Source organism: Ictidomys tridecemlineatus, chromosome 9 (genome assembly GCF_052094955.1).
Source record: "Ictidomys tridecemlineatus isolate mIctTri1 chromosome 9, mIctTri1.hap1, whole genome shotgun sequence".
Taxonomy (NCBI): Eukaryota; Metazoa; Chordata; class Mammalia; order Rodentia; family Sciuridae; genus Ictidomys; species Ictidomys tridecemlineatus.
The window spans coordinates 67,684,842-67,702,651 of record NC_135485.1 but is presented as its reverse complement, the minus strand read 5'-3'; the positions used below and the strand labels follow the sequence as shown (position 1 = coordinate 67,702,651).

Sequence of the window (17,810 nt, the reverse complement as noted above, 5' to 3'; positions counted from 1 at the left end):
ATATTTGGAAACAGGGCTCAGGAATATACATTTAAAAATTCATTCCCTGTTGATTCTCATGGCATCCAGACATCCCTGTTTGAGAAATATTGTTGGATATTCTGCTTTAAGATAGAGCCTCAAAAACCCTCTGGAGAGAGAAAAAGAAGAAATTGAGGTCCTCTTCTCTAATAAACATTGATTTAAAAATCATCCCTTTCTATGCCATAGGATCTGTTGCCAGTTTATTGCTGACCTGAGCATTGCCTGGGAGACAGCTTATTCTCGAGGTCAGCCAGCTGCACTGTGAAGTGGTCAGAACTGTGGAAGGACCTATCTAAGAGAGCCCTGATTTGACAACTGAACATTATCTTTGGGCCCATCCTCAGAAGCCTGAGCGGTATTAGGGAGTCTCTTCCTGGGTAATGGGGACTGTGTGGTCTTTCTGGCTGCTTCCCCACCCCACCCTAAAACCTTGCCTAACATTTCATAGCAGATGCCTGTTCTGTAAAAAAAAAATAACTGTCATTTAGACCATTTGAAGGGCACGTGGTGGCTGCGTGGAATGAAATAGAACCCTGGGACAGATGTAGATTTGAATCTTGGCCTCACCTTGATAAGGTTTGAGTTTGGACCAGCTTCCAAGGTTAAGTCCAGAGTATGACACTGCTGGCAAGGGAGGCCCTGTGAGGTCAGGAGAGCATTGAAGAGGCTCATTCAGCATGGGGTGCTTTCCTTTCTTTTTTGACTCCACATTTCCTTTTGTTTTTTTCTTTTCTTCTTTTTTTCTTTCCCCCTGTCTATGGCACTGGGGATTGAACCCAGGACTGCTCCACCACTGGGCCACATTCCCAGTCCTTTTTAAAAAAGATACTGCATTTTGAGACAGGGTCTTGGTAAATTGCATAGGCTGGGCCTCCAATCTGAGATCCACCTGCCTCAGCCTTTTGAGAAGCTGGGATTACAGGAATGAGCCACCATGCTCAGCTTTTCCTTTTAATTCCTGGCTTTCCTTTTCATTCTCCTTTCCTGCTCCAATACTCAGACTGTTTTCAAATTTGGGAAGAACTTCTTCAGTATCCCTAACCTTCCTTTTGTGAACTCTGTTCTATAAAGCACTTCCTCCTGTCACTAGCTTCTCTCTTAACCAGGATGCTGCTCCTTGTCACCTCTACCACTGTAAACCTGCTTCTAGACTGGAGGGAACTTTTTCTGAGCACTAAGCAAGGGCCAAGTGCCAAGGACAAAAACAAAGTATTACAGGAAAAGTACATAGGACAGGGCCTCGCTTACTTGGTAAATTACAGCTATTATTCACCACTGTTATGCTTTTTATTTCTCTTGATGACCTTATAATGTGGGTCAGGTCTGCTGATGGCTCTGCTTTGCAGGTGAAAAAACTAGGGCTCAGAGAAAGTAACTTATTCCCGTCACATAGCTACAAAGTACTGAAACCAGAATTTTCACCCAGTCTATACAGCTCCAAAACCCACACTTTCCCAACTACAATTATTAAGACTTTAGTTTGGGGTCTTACATTTAGAAAACATAATATGAAAAAAGGCTGGGGCTATAGCTCAGTTGTAGAGCACTAGCCTATAGGCATGAGGCCCTGAATTCAATCTCAAACAAAACAACTGGAGGTATAAAAACAAAACTTTTTTTTTAAGTTGCTAGATCTGGAGATATATACACACATATTTAATTTTTAAAAAATATTTTTTAGTTGTAAATGGATCTTTTATTTTATTTATTTATATGCGGTGCTGAGGATCGAACCCAGGGCCTCACACATGCCAGGCAAATGCTCTATCATTGAGCCACACCTCCAGCCCCACATATTTAATTTTTTAAATGAAGTTAAAGTGACATAGATAATAAGTTTTAAGAGTTATCCAGTATTTGTGGATGAAGTGACAAGCTAAATAAGATTAGAGATGTATTGATAGTGACTGACACTGGGTGATGGATAGATGGAGATTTATCATATGAATCTCTTAGTTTTTGAATCTGTTTAAAATTTTCTTCACTGAAGAATTAAAGATAACTCTATTCCACATCTGTCCCTGTGACCTAGTGATTATAGTAACAGATTATCTGCAAATCCTACTATCTAGAGTTAACAGATTTCATATGTTTGAGAGAATCCTGCTGCTTTTGAAGATTTGTTTGTTTGTTTGGTGCTGGGGATTCAACCCAGGGAGAACTCATACTTAGAACTCATACTAAGTGTGTGTTCTACCACTGAGCTATACCTTTCCACACTTTGAAGATTTCTGAATACTACGTTTTTACTTTTTAAACTCTTAAAATTATAACAATTTGTATTCGTCATATGGGTTATTCAGCTTTTTGTCAGTGTAACCATAATATCTGACAAAAACAACTTAGGGAAAGAAAAGTTTGGGATCACAGTTTTCAGAGGTTCAGTCCATGGTTAGCCAACCCCATTGCTGTGGGCCCGAGTGAAGGAGAACATCATGGCAGAAAGGTGTGGCAGAGGGAAGATGCTCAGCTCATGGCAGCTAGGAATCAGAGAAAGTGCCTGAGAGATACAATCCAAGGTTATGTCCCTAGTAACCTACTTCCTTCAGTCATGCCCTACCTGCCTATAGTTACCCACCAGGGTAGAGTCGAGTCCACTCACACTATTACTTATAAAATGGATTAATCCACTGATTAGAAAATACAGTGTTTATAATTTTACCTCTGAACATTTCAGCATTGCCTAACACATGAACTTTTCAGGGGACACCTCATATCCAAACCATAACACTATATAATGCTGGAAAGGCATTCTTGTAGGTCTTTACAGGCATTTAAATTAATGATCACAAAAATCCTATGATGTACATACAACCATCTGTGTCTTCTGGTGAGAAACTGAGGCATAGAGGTAACTACCTGGTTGGAGGCTTCCAGCCTGAAGGGAGAATTTAAACTCTAGCAGTGGGTCTCAGGTCAATATATATCATGTTGCCCCATTGAAGAACACTATCTTTAATTGAATATTGATCTTATGTATCAGTTAGAAATGGTTCTCCCACAAAAACCAGAAAATCATACTAACTATGGCTTGAGTGGCGTAAGAATAAAGACTGTTCCCTACTCTCTTAACAGGGAGGGTGGCTTGAGGCAATCCAGGTTTGTTGCAACAGCTCAATGATGTCTCCAGGGGCCCAGGTGCTTTCTATCCTTCCGCTCAGCCATCTTCTGCTTGAGACCTTTTCCTCTTACACTCCTCATTAGCAAAAGACTGTGGCCTCACACAACCTCTCAGTAGAATTCACCTCATGTGTTTCTGTGCTCCGCAGGAAATCAGATATTCCCAGAAGCTCCCAGCAGGCTTCCTCTGAAGTCTCATTGACCAGATCTTTGTCTAGGGTTCCCCTGGCATGAGAAACACCAGAGACTGGGCATCTAGTAAAGGATGATGAGAGAAGTCGGGGTGACTTAAACAAGAGGTTCATGAGCCACAGCACAGGTTAAAGGTCTGGAAAATGTTGGATTATTACAATTACTAAAGAACAATAGAAGCTGGGCATGGAGGGGTACAACTATATTCCCAGCTATTCCTAGCTCCTTGGGAGGTTCAGGTAGAAGGATGGTGAGTTTGAGATCATTCTGGGCTACACAGCAAGATCCTGCCTCAAAATAAAAAGCATAAAGGACTGAGGATTTAGCTCGGTGGTAGAGCTTTGCCTAGCATATGTGAGGCCCTAGGTTCCTTCCCCTATCCTGCAGAAAACAAAACCCACAACAATACAGATCTTTACTCAAAATTTCTCAGGAAACACAGAGAGGTTTATACCACAGACCACAGCAAACATCTGTCTGGCTTCCAAGTTCCACTTTTTAAATCTGTTGCCCCCAGACTCATCCTGTTTTTCAGAGAGGGAAAACCTTTGGGTTTGCCTCACTCCATCTTTTCCCACCTCTTCTCACAACTCCTCTTCATCTCCTATCTTCCCTTCTGTCTCCTTATCTCTTCCTTGTGTAAGAGTGACCTAGCAGATTGTGTCCCTTATCTGTGGCAATAACAAATTACTCCAATTTAGTGACTTAAAATAACCATCTTATCTCACTGTTTCTGTAGGTGAGGAATCTGAGAGCAGTTTTGCTGGGCAGATGGTTCTGGCCCAGGGTCCACATGAGGTTGCAGTCAAGATGTTGGCTAGGACTGCAGCCATCTGAAGCTTGACTCCAGCTGGGGGGAGGGGGGTTTACTCCTAAGATGGCTCACTCATATGGCTGTTGGCTAGAGGGATTTCCTCATTCTATGGCTTTTCTATAGTACTTCTCAACACAACAGCTGGCATCCCACAGAGTGAGTAATGAGAGAGAGAACACATGGGTAGCTGCAGTACTTTTTTTTTTTCCCCCAGTGCTATGGATTGTACTCAGGACCTCCAGCATGCTAGGCTTTACTGCTAAACCACCTCTATCCCCTCATAATTAGACTTTTTATTAGAGCACATGGCTTCTTCATCTGGGCTCTCCCTTCTCAAGAAGAGTTCATTTAAATATGTTTGAAAAGTCAATAAAATATAACTTGTTTAAAAATATTTGATTAATAACTGGAGATCTCCTCTCAATTTTCCAAATGCTTTCAGTTTCAAGCTAATGACATGTTCTTAAAATAACTTACAATTTAGCATGAAAATAAAATTCCAAATGTACCAAAGCATATAAATCTGTGTGTTTGTACTTTTCTGGACAATATTATAAGACCTCAAATGGGCCTCATATATATTAAGATGTGTAAAGATAGACCTGTCTTCCTATTTTTAGAACTAATGCTAAGAATAGGAAATGGCTGGCTGGGGTTGTAGCTCAGTGGTAGTGCTTGCCTTGCATGCTTGAGGCCCTGGGTTCAATCCTCAGCACCACATAAAAATAAATAAATAAAAATAAAGATATCATGTTCATCATAACTTAAAAAAAAAGAATAGGAAATGGACAAATTCAAATCTGGTGGTCAGGTTAAGCCTCTCCATGGCAGATACAGGATAGGTAGTGCTGGCTTGAGAGGAGCCAGGGATGCTGATGGTGTTTGGGAAGAATCCTAGGCTGTAAAGCACACACCACATTCATTATCTCAGCATGATGGATTCTGACTGGCTTTGCCTCCCAAGGAAGAGGGATCCTGAGAGATTATAATTTTGCCCCTGTGGAGAGTAGAGCAGTCTGGACAATAGGAGGACCATTATTCTCTTCTGATCAGGTAATAATATGGTTAAGGTAGGGAGACCCACTGCATCTGGTAAAAACACAATGGGTGGGAGGGTAAGTGTTATTTTTAGAATGTAATGAGATCTCATGGGGCAGGCACTATAGTCTGGCTGGGGAATCCAAAGATCCCAAATGAGGCAGCTCAGGAATTAGCTGAAATTTGGCTCTGCAATTTACTAGTTATGTAATCATAAACAAGTCCTTTTAGAGTCCTTTCAACTCTTTTTCCTTAACTGTATTAGGGGAAACTATCGCCTTCTTTCCTGCTAATCTGTGAGGATCAGATGTTATGTGAAGAGGCTAAGAATGATCGCTGACATGGAATAGGTAATGGTAATATGCTTTCAAAATGACTCTGATATTCTAAGCCTGGTTCACGGAAGACTCATGGGCTGTTCTCAGATAAGGAAAGATAAAGGAGATGGCTTGGGGCCTTGGAGATGACTTATATTTTGGTGATGTTGAAATTTTCATCAGAACAGGATAGTCAGGTAGGAAGTTCCCTTAAACTGATGGAAAGGCAGGATATGAATTCAGGAAAGAAGCCAAGGCTGGCTAGAGAATCAGATTGGGAGTGATCCAAAGAGAAGTGCGTTACATTTGTGAGAAAGAGCCACTGAAGCACTCAGGTAGAATGAATAGAGGAAGGAGAGATTCGTGCCACTACTACACAAATCTAAGGGAAGGGAAGAGGGGAAACAAGTGAAGGAATGGCCAGAGAAGCGAGAGAATCAGATGCTAAGACAAAAGGGTTGAGAACATTTAGGGCTTTCAGTGCTGTTATTGATGATTTCGAAGTTTTTGCAGATATATGCTTTGTCATTATTTTAGGGAGTTGGTGTCATTATTAAAAGAAATTCGGAAAGAGCCATGAAAAAAGTAAGCTGCCTCTGTGATTTGCACACAAAGTTCAAAGATATAAACAGTGTTTTTTGAAATTAGGCCAACTATTCGTATTCATCAGAATATTTGAAAAGGACAATTTCAAAAGCATTTATAAGTAAATTACCTAAAACCTCACCCTAATAATCATTCTGGAGAATGCATAGTGTAGTGGAGAGAGAGAGAGCAAAAAAGTCAGAATCAGATAGTCTTGGGTTCAAATTCTGTGACATTAAAAAAAAACATTAATGTTGAAGATGCCTCTGTTTTTCCTTCTTTGTAATCCTATCACTAAGCTAGCTGTAACATTTATTGTGTGATCATTGAGACAATGATTATGAAACACATTGAACAGCACCCAAAACATAGTCCAAGTTATCACATTTTAGGTTTTTGTGTTCTTTGCATTCTTCTTTAAACCTTAGTTTTAACAGTAGGTGGCAGCAATGCTCTCCTAATAAATTAAACCCACAAATGCTAACTTTTTGAACGGGATGAAACCAGTGAATGAAGTCTCATCATTTAGGAAGACATGTGTAGAGTCAGCAAAGCAAGAGGAGAGAGATGGATAGAGACAGACATGGAAACATAGACATAGAAAAGAGGGAGGGAGGGAGGAGAGGGTGAGGAGGGGACGGGAGGTGGGGAGGAGGCCAGACGAGATTTTTAGAATTTTTTATTTCAAAAGAAAATACTAGAATAGTCATTATGGGGGAAATGAGACCTTTATTAAACAGCCTTCCACCGTTTACAAAATTTGTTTTTGTTTGTAAACACCTGTGGAGGAGTGGTGAATATTTTTTGTATTGACAATATTTAAGGATCTTAAGTGATTCTGGATTTAGAAAAATTAGCCACATAGAAATGTAGTTTACTGTTGATTTTTATTGTACCATTAATCTCAATTGTAAAAATATAACCATTCTCCTCTATGTAAAATATTCCTTCTACAATGAGACATTTAATGGTATATTAAATGTTATCTATTGTCATGTAACACTTCCCCCAAAAATTGGTGGCTTAAAACAATAAATATCTATTATCTTCTATTTTCTGAGGGCCAGCAATCCTGGAGCTGCTTAGCTGGGTGTTTCTGACTCAGGATCTCTCACGAAGTATGTAACTACAATGGGATTGTAGTTATCTGAAGCTTGACTGGGACCTGAAGCATCTGTTCCCAAGATGATTTACTCACATTGTGGGTGGCAAAAGGCCTCAAAATACCTTTGCACATGAATTTCTCCAAAAGACAGTTTGAGTGTCCTCCCAGCATAGCAGCTGGAGTCTCTCCGAGTGCCCCAGGAAGCCACAATACCTTTTATGACCTCACCTCAGAAGTCATATGCAGTAATTTCCATCATATTTGTCCAAAGTCACAAAGGAAATAACTGAACACAATTTCAGGGATCTTACACATAGACAGGAAACAGTTCCCACACACACAAAAAAAATCACAAACGGATTGATTTCTTTTGGTGTGGTCCTGAACCCATCACATCATTTCCATGGAGAGTTCTTCATCTATGAAGGAAATAGTCCAGGTATTTATAAAGTACTTTCACTCTAAGGAGGCCTTTTCTGTTCTATCTGGTGTGTCTCCAGAAAACACCTGTCTCTTTATCTCTAATATAAAATGATCTAAGACAGTAGATTTCAACTTTTAGACCCACTCTAAAAATTATATTTTACATTTTAACCCAACACACAAAAATATTCATGTATGTGCATTATATATGTGAATGAACACATATGAATTATATACACATGACAGAAATGAAAGCTCCACCAAACAGTACTTTCTTCCAATGTTTGTATGATGTATCCTCATTTTATTCTCCATTTTATGCTCCTTCTTTGAAATGAATCTACTACTTTAGTTTCACACTCCATAAGGGCTTCATCATTCATTGTGCTAAAAAATCAACACCCTAGCTGGGCATGATGGCACATGGTTGTAATCTCAGCAATTTAGGAGGCTGAAGAAAGAGATCCCAGGTTCAAGGCCAGCCTCAGCAACTTTAAAAGTCCTAAGCAACTTAGTGAGACCTGTCTCAAAATTAATATAAATAAACAATAAATAAATAGGACTGGGGATGTAGCTCAGTGGTTCAGTGGCCCTGGGTTCAATTCCCTAAACAAAACAAAACAAAATACACACACACACTTTCACTCCTTGGTGCTCATTTCCATTGGAACTAAAACAGAAACACTGAAGAACCAGAGATTCCTCACTCTGTTTCTGGCAGGCACAAAATCACCTTCTACAGATGAATCATTCCTGTGATTCTCTTCTAATCAGGCAGGAGCTAGGATCAGAAGCAGCCTATCAGGTAAAGAGATTGCTCTGTTTAACTTCAAAAGTTGGCTCTGGAGCTTACTCTGTGACTGCTCAGTACTCTAACCTCTCCTAGCTCATTCCTCCTGTGTATAATTGGAATAATAAGTAGTGTCCCCTTTGCCTATTTCATAGAGTTGCTACTAGTCTCACAATTACACTCTTTTGTCACAGAGAAATCTAAAGGCGTGATCTTTAGTTCTCACAACAACCCCCTAAGGTATGGAGTAGAATCCCCTTTTAGTAGGTGAAAAAAATTGAGACTTAGAGGAGTGACTTTTACAAAATCTTAAAGTTAGCAACCGGCAGAGCTCGAATTCCAACCCAGCTCTCCCTCCAAAACCCTCATGCAGAATGACAGTGTAAGCTATTTTCACGTGACCTTATTTGCTGACGATCTGATGTATTAAAATATGGACTCATACCAACTAATGACTAATTTTTAATGACTTTACTGATCCTGTCGACTTTTATTTAACAGGAACATGAAAGATCCCACGTAAACCTCGGAGTTCTAGCGCATAAAACTACCTTTATCCACTAGAGCGTGTGAACTATTATCATCAAGGTGACGATTGCCCACAGTGAACATGTCTGAACTAGGTACAAATTTCCCCCTCACTGGTGCCCGCAATGTAAGCCCCAACACCAAATCAGTTGGGTACACCTACTGACGTTGGAAAGTGTCGTTTTCAAGGAAAGATCCAGCTCGGTTTTGTTCGGTGGAGCCTGAGCCCCATTTCGGCGCGGTAACCCGAGGGCCCCGCCAGAGCCAACCCCGGGGGCGGGGCGGGCACCATAAAGCCCTTTATTGAGGTTTCCGCGTGACGCAGGGTCGCCCTGCCTCGGCCCCGGTAGCCATCCGCAGCTGGAGCCGGCGATCAGGAAAGGAGTCGTGTGCCCGCGGCGCGGGCCCGCGGCGTTTTGCGCGGCCATGTGCGCCTAGCCCGCGCGCGCTCGGCCTCGGTCCGCGGGGGAGCGCGACCGCGGAGACCCTCGAGCCCGGGTAACGAGGCCGCCGAATCCCGCTCGCGGGGATCGGGCCCCGAGGTGCCGTGGACCCGCCCCGCGCCCCCGCCCCGCGCCCCACCGCCTTGCCGCGCCCGCGGAGCTTTTGCGGGGAGGCGGAGGAAGGGTGGAGCTCGGGCGTGGGAAGATGCGAGGTCCAGCCAGTCTCTCGCCTCCAGGTTCCTGCCCCGCGGCTGCAGGGGCCTCCACCTCTCCCGGGAACCGGTTCCTACCAGGAACTGCAAGTCCAGGGAAGGGAAGGAGACTTGCCAGAATCCGTGTGCAAGGGCGGGACCCAGCAATGATGCTCAGAGTTGGCCACATTTTAATTTCAGACTTTTGTTCGGTTGCGGTGCTGGGGATTGACAGAGCATGCGGAGCAATGGCTGTACAACTGAGCTACCTCCCAGCCCCTTTGATGTTTTAATCTTGAGATAGGGTCTCTGAATTGTCCAGGGTGGTCTGGAATCTCCAGCCTTGGCCTGGTTTTCAATTATAGCTCGTTTTCAATTATAGACTTTCCATCACCTGGTTTAAATTCTGATTTTTTTGATTAGTTTGAAGGTCTCGGGCTGATGGCAATAAGTTTCTGTGCCAGGAGAGCTATTTATGGTTTAGTACTGCTATAAGCACACACATTGTGTGATGCTTTGTTTTGGTATGCAATGACAAAATGCCATAACAAACACTGATGCAGTTAAAGAAACCTCCATTCAGGAGGGCAAATCTTGCCTGGTATTTTCCCCTAAAGTGGAGGCAAGAGCCTGCCTCGGTGGCGCCTAACGCCTGTAATCCCACCAATTCCGGAGGCTGATACCAGCCTCTACAATTTAGTGAGGCCCCAAGCAAGTTAGCTAGACCCCGTGGCAAAATAAGAAATAAAAAGGCTGGGACAGCGACTATGAGGATTTCGAGTTCAAAGCCAGCCTCAACAACAGCGGGGTGCTAAGCAACTCAGTGAGACCCTTTCTCTAAATAAAATACACAATAGGGGTAGGGATGTGGCTCAGTAGTCGAGTGCCCCTGAGTTCAATCCCTGGTACCTGCCCCCCATCTCCCCAATAAATAAAAGGGCTGGGCATGTTGCTTAATGGTTAAGATCCCCTGGTCCCCTGAGTTCAAGCTCCAATACCAAAAAAAAAAAAAAAAAAAAAAAAAAAGAATTGATAAAATGAAATAATAGAATAAAAGTTTTACAGTCCAGGTTTAGGTTCAATGAACTGTTTTTTTAAAAGGCCCTTCTGAATTTAGAAATACTTTCTCTAAATCTTTATTAGTTTTCTATAAAAATATTCAAGTGAGAGCTGAGGAGTAGCATAGTGATAGAGCTCTTGCTTAGCATGCAGAAGACCCTGAGTTCCATCCCCAACACAGAGGAAAAAAATTCAAGTGAAAGCCATTAATTATGTATGTTGCAATCTTCAGGCAAGGTGAACAGAACACCTGTGACATTACATCAGGCACCTATGTAAGGAAATTGGACTGTGAACCATCATGGCTTATGGCTTACCAAGAAAGAACACAGTGAAGACCATTTTGCAGTGCAGTTGTTATAAAGTGTAAGTATTTTAATCACAGTAAGCAGCCATTGGGGTGGGGAGTCTTTATTAAAATAAAGATACTGGATACCCCTGTATTCCTCATGTGATACTGGACTATAGGAGGTATTATCCAGTGTATGGTGCTAATTTTGTTTTTTAAAAGCAATTGCTTTTATAAGAATATATAAATGATCTTACTTGCTCTTTACACCAAAGTAACACAAATGAAAAAATGTAGGTTTCAAGAAGTTTGATCAAATTATTGATCTTTGAGATCGCAGTACCAGGCTAGTGATCTGAGGCTTCTTATTCCAAAAAGAGAATATTTGGAATATTTTTAGAGAGTTCAAATTTACTTAAAAACATCCTGGTGCCAGATGTTACCTTAGAGCACAAAGTGTTGGCATAAAGTGTCAGTTCAGCGTCTTTATGCTTTGCAGGAACTGAAAGAACCTACTACTTTGCAAAACAAGACCTAGAATCTGGGTATGGTGGAGCAAAAGACCTGGGAGCTGTAATTCCTGCAACTGGGTAGGCTGAGGCAGGAGAATTGAAAGTTCAACAGCGATCTGGGTGAATAAAGAGACCCTTTCACAAAACAAAACAAAACAAAACAAAATAAATAAGCAAACAAACAAAAAAAGAAAGAAAAGAAAAAGAAAATGGGGTGTGGATGGGAATGTAACTTAGTATCTCAGTAGTAGATAACTTACCTAGTATGCATGAAGCCCTGGGTTTAATCCCTAGCATTGCAGTACTGAAAAAAAAAAAAAAAAAAAAAGAGGACTTGGGTTCTGACTCCCTTTGAAAATCTTCTCTGGGCCTTGGCCTTGACTCCACATCTGTAAAATGCCTATCTATGTGGTATGGATTATGAATGAAGTAATGCATGTCAAGAACTTGCAGGTTGCCTGGAATATAGAGAACATATAATGAACACGTGCTGCTAACTAACAGTATTTTACTCTGGTGTTATAGTGCTGCCTATTCTATTAAATATTATTTGGATATGTTTAGTTATCCCCTGTGCCACAGCTTATGACATATTTATTATTAGAGTCAAGTGAATTTTTCTTGTTAATATCGTAAGAAGTAAATGGGATTTCCTAAAGGGTTATAAAACCAGAGCAGTAGGAAAATTAGAGAAAACTTAAAATTACATTTTGCTGAGTTAGGTGGTACTATGGTTTTAAGATATGAGGTGTCCCCCAAGAGCTCATGTATAAAACAAAGCAAGGAAGTTTAGAGATGAATTAATTGGGTTTTGAGAGCCTTACACCCATTTGAATGGATTAACTGGGTGGTAACTACCTACTAGACAGGTAGGCTATGGCCAGAGGAGTTGGGTTTGGGGCTGACTTTGGGCTAGATATTTGGTCTCTGGTGAGCAGAGCAATCTCTCCGTTTCCTGGTCCCCTCTTCTGAGCTGTTCTTCTTCTCCACATCTTTCTTTCCTGATGTTCTGCCTCATCTTAGGCCCAGAGCAATGGAGTGGCTGTTTATGGACTGAGACCTCTGAAACTGTGAGCCCCAAATAAACTTTTCCTCCCCTAAAATTATTCTTGTCAGGTATTTTGGTCAGAGAGGTTCCAAAACTCACTAAAACAGGTGTGTAACACTGTGGCTTCCACTACTCAGCTCCAAGCAAGTCTTTCTATTTCTCCATGCATGTGAGGTGGAACCCACTTAGACTGCAGTGAGAAGCATGTAACATTTTTTTTTTAACTTCAGTATTAAGCTAGATAAAATAATTTATTTAGGGTTCATGCATTATTATTTTTTTGTACTGGGGATTGAACCTTGGGGTACTTTATCACTGAACTACATCCCCAGTCCTTTTTTATATTTTATTTTGAGATGGGTCCCACTAAAGTTGCTGAAGTGGCCTTGAACTTGAGATTCTTAAGCCTCAACCTCTTGAGTTGCTGGGATTACAGACATGCACCACCATGCCCAGCTCATAGTGATTATTTTTAATGTTGTAGTTTGAAGTTTCATTCTTCCCCAGATTACACACCTAAAACCTTAGAGTATGCCATATTCCTTACTCAATGCATGACCATGCTCTTCTTTACTTCCCTAATCTGGCAATATTTTAATTAGGCATTGAAGACTTTGGAGCTCACAGTTCTTATCTACATTCACTTATATTGAGAGATTGGATTGACTCCAGGGATGGTGCACTGTAAACAAAATTCCTGAAATTGTAATTTCTGGTCATTTTTCAACATAAGGCTTCTTTTCCAGGCTGGAAAATCCTCTATACCCCCATGGAAATCCAAATGTGGCACATAGAACTGGGGAGCTACCAAGATGTCTTCTGTACTCCATAAAGTATGTGTTCTTTAAGTGTTTCTTAAATGAATTACTTAATTTTTGCCCCAGACAGGAACCTTGGGATCTTGCAGTGCTTACAAGGACTTGGTACCAGAATTTAGCTGACCTCAGATTACCTTTCTTGGAAGAAATTACACTGGGTCGTCCTATACAACTAAAAAAATGCAAAACCAAGAAAGGTCTACTCCCTTCAGCAGAAGGTAAGTTTCTTAAGATTTGCTTTAGTAAATTATAATTGTATCAGTTGCTTATTATCAGAGAAATGTTTAAATATGTGTATGCATACCCAGACCTCCTATTTTCCTTATGCCTCCACCATAGCTCCTTTTTTTCCGTACTTCCCATCTTTGTATCCTTGCCATATTTCTTTTTTTAATTAATTAATTAATTCTAATTAGATATATGTGATGGAAGAATGCATTTTTATTTATCGTACACAATTGCAGCACAACTTTTCATTTCTCTGGTTGTACACAATGTAGCTTCACATCATATGTGCAGTCATACACGTTCCTAGGGTAATGATGTCCACCTCATTCCACCATCTTTTCTGTCCCCCTGCCCCTTTGCCCAATCAAAATTTCTCCATTTTTCTTATGCACCCCCACTATTATGGATCAGTATCCACTTATCAGAGAGAGCATTTATCCTTGCCATATTTCTAATTATTCAACAATGAGAATCTATCAACATAACTTTATGATATTGTTTTGACTAAATTATGCCTGTTGAAAAATGCCAGTCAGATTGTCTCATGTATTTTCTTCTTTTAGCCCTCAAACTTGAAAGGGAGTATGAAATGAAGCGCCTAACTGCACTTAAATGCCAAGAAAATGTATCTAAAGAAGTTGGGTTTTCCCTCAAGGAAAAGACATTTGATTTGAGAAGACCTCTTCCACCCAAGTGGCAGTCATCTCATAATCGAGTCTTCACTCTATTTCCTGAACCCAAAGGGGATGAAGAATTCTCACTGTGTAAAGATGCAGATGCATGAACGCCCACTGGACGAGCCAGTGCACTTCCGCGTGAGTTAGTAGACAGCTCTGGCCGATCATCTGGTTCCCTGCTATATTCTTTTTCTATGGTATCACCAACAAGAGCACCGTAAGTACATGAAAATGCATCTGGGGCTAAATCATTTGGGCTATTTGTTTTGATTTTTGTAAAATTGCACTAAGGAATGAGTAAACTCATTGTCAGCGGTATTATTTTGAAGAAACATTTTGAATTGGCATCTTTGAGATCCTAAGGAGGAGCCAAAAAGAAGGTGAGAGAAATTCTCTTAAAAAGCATAAACTGGAAATTTTTGTTTGGTTAAGAAAAATGGTAGACTTCATTTTCGTAACTCTTCAGCGAATCATCATTTAATATTCTATATTCTGGTGTTTATAATAGCAAGTGGAACTTACTTTGTTTTTGTCTTCCTAAAAATGTCTTTTTCTTTTTGCTCAATTTCATTCTTTCTCTCTGGAATGACCCAGAGCATGTGGAACACACAGGCATATGTGAAAGTGACATGAAAGTACAAAGAAGTTGTGAGAAAAACTCATATTGCAGAGTGGTTGGGGAATGGGGACTTGACTGGAAAGTACTAGATATGGATGACCCAGTTTTTCTTTGAATCGAATAAAACATACTTGACATTAATGTGATGTAAGCATATACTTTCAGGTGATTCAGTAGGCATTTTAGGAACTTCTTATATCTCATCCTATTTATGAAAGGCACTATGACATAGAATTTAAAAGTATAGATGGGCTAGGTGCTGTGACACATGCATATAATCCCACCAGCTCAGGAGGCTGAGGCAGGAGGATCAAGAGTTCAAAACCAGCCTCAGCAACTTAGTGAGACTCTGTCTCTAAATAAAATATAAAAAGGATTGGGGATGTGGCTCAGTGGTTGAGTGTCCTTGGGTTCAATCCCCAGAACCAAAAAAAAAAAAAAGAAAGAAAGAAAGTACAGATGAGCTGGGTGCAGTGTCATATGCCTGTAATCCTACCTACTCCAGGGAGGCGGAGGCGAAGGACCTCGAGTTTGAGGTCAGCAGGGACAAATTAGTGAGTACATGAGGAGTACAGACTGTAGACCTGCCTGTTTGTCTTCAAATCCCATCTCAGCTGCTTATAGTGGTGTGACTTGGGATAATTGACTTTGTCTCTGAAATTTTTATTCTTATGTGTAAAGTAGGAGTAATAATGGCACCTAATTCATAAGGTTGTTGTACTGATTAAATAAAAACTTCCTGGAGCACCATGAAAATTACTATAACTGTCAGAATCACTATCCTGCAGCACTTTAATTGAGGTATCAAACATGTATAATATCTGTCTAACTCTGTTGACCTTTTGCAGAGGAGAAATCTTAAATTTTCAAAGATTTACTTTTGTTCTTGTCAGTGTTTATGTTCTCAGACCATCTGACTTGATTTTTGTAGTTTAATACATGGCTCCGATACCTATGGAAATTCCTGATCATATCTGTTTAAAAACAATAATCCCTGATTATCAACTTTTCACTTATATCTTTCTTTTAAAAGTAGTATGGACACCAGGCATGGTGCAGACCTGTTTTCCTAGCTACTTGAGAGGTTGAAGCAGGAGAGGATCCCCAGGGCAGCCTGGGAAACATAGCAAGCAACACCCAGCCTCAAAAAAAAAAAAAAAAAAAAAAGGGGTAGCATGGGAATTTTGTGTATGGAAAAAATGTTCTATCCTGATGTCCCCACTGTGTCAGTTTATGGTCTGTCTCAGTAGCCATCAGGGAACCGTCAACATCTCACACCTTGTCTCATACTGGCAATACAAGTCGTAGGCTTCCATCCTTCTTCAGTGATGCTTTGAAAAATGAATGAAACACGTATCTGTTTGCAATAAATTTTCCAGAGTGAAAGATGTCAGTAGTCCTTGAGAAAGCTGGGATTTGAGAAAGCTTTAGTTCTTCATCATTTTCTTAAGAGAAAAGTGCTTGTTTATAACTATTAAGATTTTTCTAGTCATGTTTTTGAACAGATGTTTTGGACCTCTTAAAATTGCCCATATTGAGGGGCTGGGGATGTGGCTCAAGCGGTAGCGCGCTCGCCTGGCATGCGTGCGGCCCGAGATCCATCCTCAGCACCATGTACAAAGATGTTGTGTCTGCGGAAAATTAACATTCTCTCTTAAAAAAAAATTGCCCGTATTGAAATTAAAAATTACACTGTAAAATAAATTTGAGTAAAAATGCATTCATGTGTGTCTCTTCTCTTGAAATGATATAAGAGCAACAATGCTATTTTACTTGTCAGTACTCCAGTGCCTAGTCCAATGCCTAACTCACGCAGGCACTCGGTATATACTTATATACCGAGTATATAAGTATATACCGTGTGTGTGTGTGTGTGTGTGTGTGTGTGTGTGTGTGTGTGCGCGCGCGCGCGCGCTGCTGGTGATCAAGCTCAGGGCCTTATGCGTGTTAGGCAAGCACTCTATTTCCAAACCACATCCCCAGAGCTCAATATACATGTATTGATGGAAATTTTCTAAATATGGTCAAGAGTTCCATAATAGAAAGTACTTTTTAGTTATATCCTTGCTTTTAGTAGTGGGATACTTTTTACTGGATGATGGTCATGATGTGATTGCCTTTGGGACTCAAGCAGTTTAAGATGGAATTTAACCCATACACAATTTTTACAGGAAACATCTTTGTTATTATAATCTAAGTAAAACTGATAGTAACTTAACTTCAATGGCATACACAAACTCCTTTACATCTCTTCCTTTCCCCATTTTGTCATTGATGTCCCAAATTACATCTTTTTATATCCATTTATATAAATTTATAGTTTTTTTTGTGGAGGGGGGTACTGGGGATTGAACCAAGGGGCATTTTGTCACTGAGCTACATCTCTATAGCCCTTTTTATTTTTTGAGACAGGGTATCATAGTTAGGGCTTAACTAAGTTGCTAAGTTAAACTTGCAATCCTCCTGTCTCAGCCTCCAGAGTTGCTAGGATTATAGGTATGTGCCACTACACTCAGCAATTTACATTTTTTTGCTTTTGTTATTTTAGATTCTATACAGTGTTCGAATTCAGTTTACAAGGCTGTATACAGTGGTGCATACCACTAGTCCCAGCTTCTCAGAAGCTGAGGCAGGAGGATCACCTGAGCCCAAGAGTTTGAGACCAGCTGGGCAAGGTAGTAAGACACTGTCTCTATGGGAAAAAAAAGTGATTTATATACCAACATTACAATACTATGGAATCCCATATTTTGTCTGTATTTTTACCTCTTCTATAGAGCTTTATATTTTTGTATGATTTTGTGTTACTGACTAGTGTTCTTTTGTTTCAACTTAAAGAACTCTCTTTAGCATTTCTTGTAGGGAAGGTCTACTGGTAATGAAATCACTCAGCTTTTGTTTATCTGGGAAAGTTTTTTATTCGGAAGGGTAATCAAGGGCACTCAAACACTGAGCCACATTCCCAGCCCTATTTTGAATTTTATTTAGAG

General features: G+C 40.5%; 1 protein-coding gene across 2 annotated transcripts; it reads left to right on the top strand.

The window, feature by feature from the left end:
- The first annotated feature begins 9,163 nt into the window (after nucleotides 1-9,163).
- Nucleotides 9,164-16,540, top strand: C9H4orf36 (chromosome 9 C4orf36 homolog). 2 transcript variants are annotated; one of them, XM_005341937.4, is made up of 4 exons: nucleotides 9,164-9,434; nucleotides 10,862-10,995; nucleotides 13,363-13,514; nucleotides 14,088-16,540. In XM_005341937.4, exons 2-4 carry the CDS (start codon nucleotides 10,931-10,933, stop codon nucleotides 14,306-14,308), a joined length of 438 nt encoding a protein of 145 aa, XP_005341994.1. In that variant the 5' UTR covers nucleotides 9,164-9,434; nucleotides 10,862-10,930; the 3' UTR covers nucleotides 14,309-16,540. The 2 variants fall into 2 exon arrangements, with proteins under 2 accessions (XP_005341994.1, XP_077877710.1); XM_078021584.1 differs by lacking the exon at nucleotides 9,164-9,434 and having other exon boundaries at nucleotides 9,488-10,995.
- The last annotated feature ends 1,270 nt before the right edge of the window (nucleotides 16,541-17,810 follow it).

Excerpts from the sequence above, each read along its gene's own strand:
- C9H4orf36 (XM_005341937.4), top strand. The coding sequence starts at position 10,931 with ATGGCTTATGGCTTACCAAGAAAGAACACAGTGAAGACCATTTTGCAG. Across the intron at positions 10,996-13,362 it reads CAGTGCAGTTGTTATAAAGT|ACAGGAACCTTGGGATCTTG; the intron begins GTAAGTATTTTA and ends TTTTTGCCCCAG. Across the intron at positions 13,515-14,087 it reads TCTACTCCCTTCAGCAGAAG|CCCTCAAACTTGAAAGGGAG; the intron begins GTAAGTTTCTTA and ends TTCTTCTTTTAG.